Raw genomic sequence first — 3,355 nt, forward strand, 5'->3', positions numbered from 1 at the left:
TGTGAGCCCAAGTCTCTCCATGTTCCCTTCTAAGGAGCATTCTGGCTGTCCTTCCCCCGGGACGGACTTGTTGGTTCTGGTAGTCCACGGTGTATTTAGTATTCTCCACCAGCATCACAATTCAATTCACAGGTTCACCCACTCTCTCACTTCTTCTCTCCTTCAGGTCCCCAGACCTCTGGGCATTGCTGAGCACAGTGAGAACCTCTCAGGCCCTAAGATGGGTGAAGTCATAGGTAGCCCAGGCCACCACAGCTGGTGGACTCCACAGTCTGCCTCAGGCCCAGGGGCGGGGCAGAGCTGACACTGGTGGGGGCCACTCTGAGCCCCAGTAGGGGAGACACCAGTCACAGCCCAAGCCTGGCCCCAGGTCCAGGCAGAATTCCCATTACCCTCAGTACCCCCAGCACCGCTAGAACTGAGCCCTGCCCTGCCCCCCTGATTGCCCTGAACCCTCCTGCTGCTGCTTGGGGTGAACCTGCCCAACGGTCATCACAACAACTGACCAGTGAACTCAGGGGTCACCCTCCGTGGAGGTGGGGGAGGACCTGGTTGGAGATCTGAGGGTCCCAGGACATGGCGCTTGGGGAACTAGGACCACTCCACTAGGACGGGGGATTAAGAGTGAGACCAGGCCTGCACCATTCCTCCCAAGGGTCAGAACACAGTGGGTCAGTGGGTGGGAGGGAAAGACCAGTGTTTATTACACATCTTCTCCATGCCACACACCTGCTCTAAGCCTGAGCCCACAGTGTCCCCTTGTTCTGCTCAAACAACGGCTGCTCGATGTGTGTACAGATTCCTCATGAACATAATTAAGTGTTCTGGCATTCCCATTTTTTACAGTGTTATCCATAATTTATTATGATCAACACAGTCGAATGCCTCTGTGTGGTTGATAAAACACAGGTAAATATTTTTCTGGTATTCTCTGTTGGTGGTAAGTCACAACAATAGCTCCCGGCCAGGCCCTTTGTAGGTGCTTTAAATCTTTGGAACAGTGTGGCCAGGGAGCTGGCGATGGAGGAAGAAGCCTGGGCTCCAACAGGGCAGCAGCTGGTGCTGACCCAGCACCGTCTCACCCCAAAGCCCCCGCTCACATATGCCCTCACAGCCCAGTGGGCCCTGATGGAAAGGCTGTTTCCAGAAGTAGTGAGCTCACTGCCACTGGTCCCAGGGGCGTGGGAGCAGCCGGTGTGCCCCTCAGAGGGGATGTCATCTGGCTCTGGGTGGGACTCAGCGAGGTCTAAGGCCCTGACGGTCTAGCCCTGAGATTCCTCAAGATGAGCACATTGCCCAGATCTCAACACTGCCATGGTCCCTCTAATCACCTGCACACCTTCTGCTCTCTCTCCAGGTGTTGTGCGCCAAGTACGGCCCATCGTGGGCCCGTTTCATGCCATCCTGAAGCTGGAGATGAACTATGTGGTTGGGGGTGTGGTCTCCCACCGAAATATCGTCAACGTCCACGTCTTCGTCTCTGAATACTGGTTCTGAGAGTTGGTCCACGTGCAGCCAAGTCTGCCCCTCCTGGCCAACTCATTGCTACAAATGATGATGCCTGGACCTCTGCACCACCTGGACATTTCTAACTCCATGTATTTGTAGTGTTAGGTCAACATATATTAGCTAGGCCGGATAAGCATGTCCATCCTACATACTCTGGTGTTTAAATCACTAGTCCAATGACTCAAGTATTTGTTTAAATCTTTGCTTATATTTTTTTCATTCAAAGGCTGAATATTGCCCCCTTTCCCTGCCTGTGGGCTGGGCATTGCTAAGGACCAACGTCCAAATGCCGTGGAAAGACCAGTTCTGGCCCTAATTATATGCAACTTGACCTTTTCATTCTCTTATGCCAATCAGACGTGGCACGTCCAATCCTAAGGACATGGCTGCAGTAAGTCACCAGATACATAAATTCTTTCCCAAAGCAAATCTTGGCAGTAAACTGCAGCTCTGTGTTTAAAAGAGAAAAAGCAAAAACCAAGATAGACTCTTGGTAAAGGCCAGTCCCATTGGGCTCTTGGTTGTGTGGCCTGGGTGTGCTCATGGATGGAAGGGTGGCATCTGTCTGCCCCAAGCCTTTCCCCTCTGCTTATTACAGATGGGAAATAAAAAGCGTTGTGATCCTCCCGAGGGCTGTGCCTGTGAGTCTTTCCAGAAGGGAGGTCTTCTCTTGCCCAAGTATCTCTGCTCACAACAGGTCTGGGGCTCTCCCCACCCCTATGTTCCTCAGATCCCCTCCTGCACCCAGGTTCTGGGGCAAGGTCCCAGCACAGGTGTTTGGAAAAGCTTCCTGCGTCCTGTCCCATTCCATCCCCCGCAGCCGGGAAGTGTGGTCAAGCCAACCCCATCCTGCACCCCGCCTCACCAGGCGTGTCTAGGGGCTCCCTTGGCTGTGTGGCTCCTTCTGAGAGTGTCCTGCATCGACTCCTGATCACCTCGAAAGTCGCTGGTGAAAGGACAGGACAGTGAGTCCCCACTCCACGGGGTGCCCAGCTCTTGTCAAGGGGCGTTTCCGCTATTCCGTTAAGTACCATGGAGTTGGCTCTGCGTCTGCAACCCTGTGAACAACAGAACGAAACCCTGCCGGGTCCTGCACTAGCCTCACAGTCATTGCCATGTCTGAGCCCATTGTCGCAGTCGCTGTGTCAGTCCATCTCATCGAGGGCCTTCCTCTTTTCACTGACCCTCTACCGAGCATGATGTCCTTCTCCAGGGACTAATCCCCTCTGATCACATGTCCAAAGGACACAAGATGCTCTCATACTCCTTGCTTCTAAGAAGCGTTCTGGCAGGACTTCTTCCAAGACAGATTTTTCTATTCCTCTGGCCACCCATGTGCCCACTTTAGAAATGAGCAAAGAGAGCTCAGAGAGGAACTGCGCCCACCACTTTTTAGAGATGAAGAAGGGATTCAAATCCAGGTCACTGCCTCCAAACCCCATGCCTCTAAGCCGTTGTGTCAGAGCAGACACGGACACACTGGAGGCACGCCCACACCACCTGTGCGTCGGTAGTGAGGCCAGGAGCACCCACCAGCCCAGCACCCACTTGGATCCACAGAGATTCCACACCCAGGCCCCCGGTCTCCACACACCTCCCTGACCCCTTCCTGGACTCTGCATTTACGCCATCTTCTCAGGCATGGTCCGTTGGTGGCAAAGAGCTTCTCTCTTGTGGCTGCACCCCAGCAGCCTGGGCCCTCGTGTTGGCTCTGGTCTCACCTCTCCCACCAGGGGACCTCACCGTCACGGGGCTTTCAGTGAAGCTGGTGCTCGGGTAGGAGTCCCAGGTGGTACAAACGGTTACGCATCCAGCTGCTAACCCCAAGGTGGGTGGTTGGAATCCA

At 54.3% G+C, this 3,355-nt stretch overlaps 1 protein-coding gene across 1 annotated transcript in view; it reads left to right on the forward strand.

Annotated features, from left to right (window-relative positions):
• The window catches only part of FBLN1 (fibulin 1), a 99,054-nt gene extending 97,557 nt beyond the window's left edge, over nucleotides 1–1,497 (forward strand). The window contains exon 15 of the mRNA XM_007955644.1: nucleotides 1,358–1,497. Within this exon, the coding sequence (XP_007953835.1) occupies nucleotides 1,358–1,497 (140 nt within the window). The remainder of the gene's footprint in view (nucleotides 1–1,357) is intronic.
• The last annotated feature ends 1,858 nt before the right edge of the window (nucleotides 1,498–3,355 follow it).

This window comes from Orycteropus afer, unplaced genomic scaffold (genome assembly GCF_000298275.1).
Source record: "Orycteropus afer afer isolate SDZICR_OR568_19922 unplaced genomic scaffold, OryAfe1.0 scaffold00524, whole genome shotgun sequence".
In the NCBI taxonomy this organism is placed as follows: Eukaryota; Metazoa; Chordata; class Mammalia; order Tubulidentata; family Orycteropodidae; genus Orycteropus; species Orycteropus afer.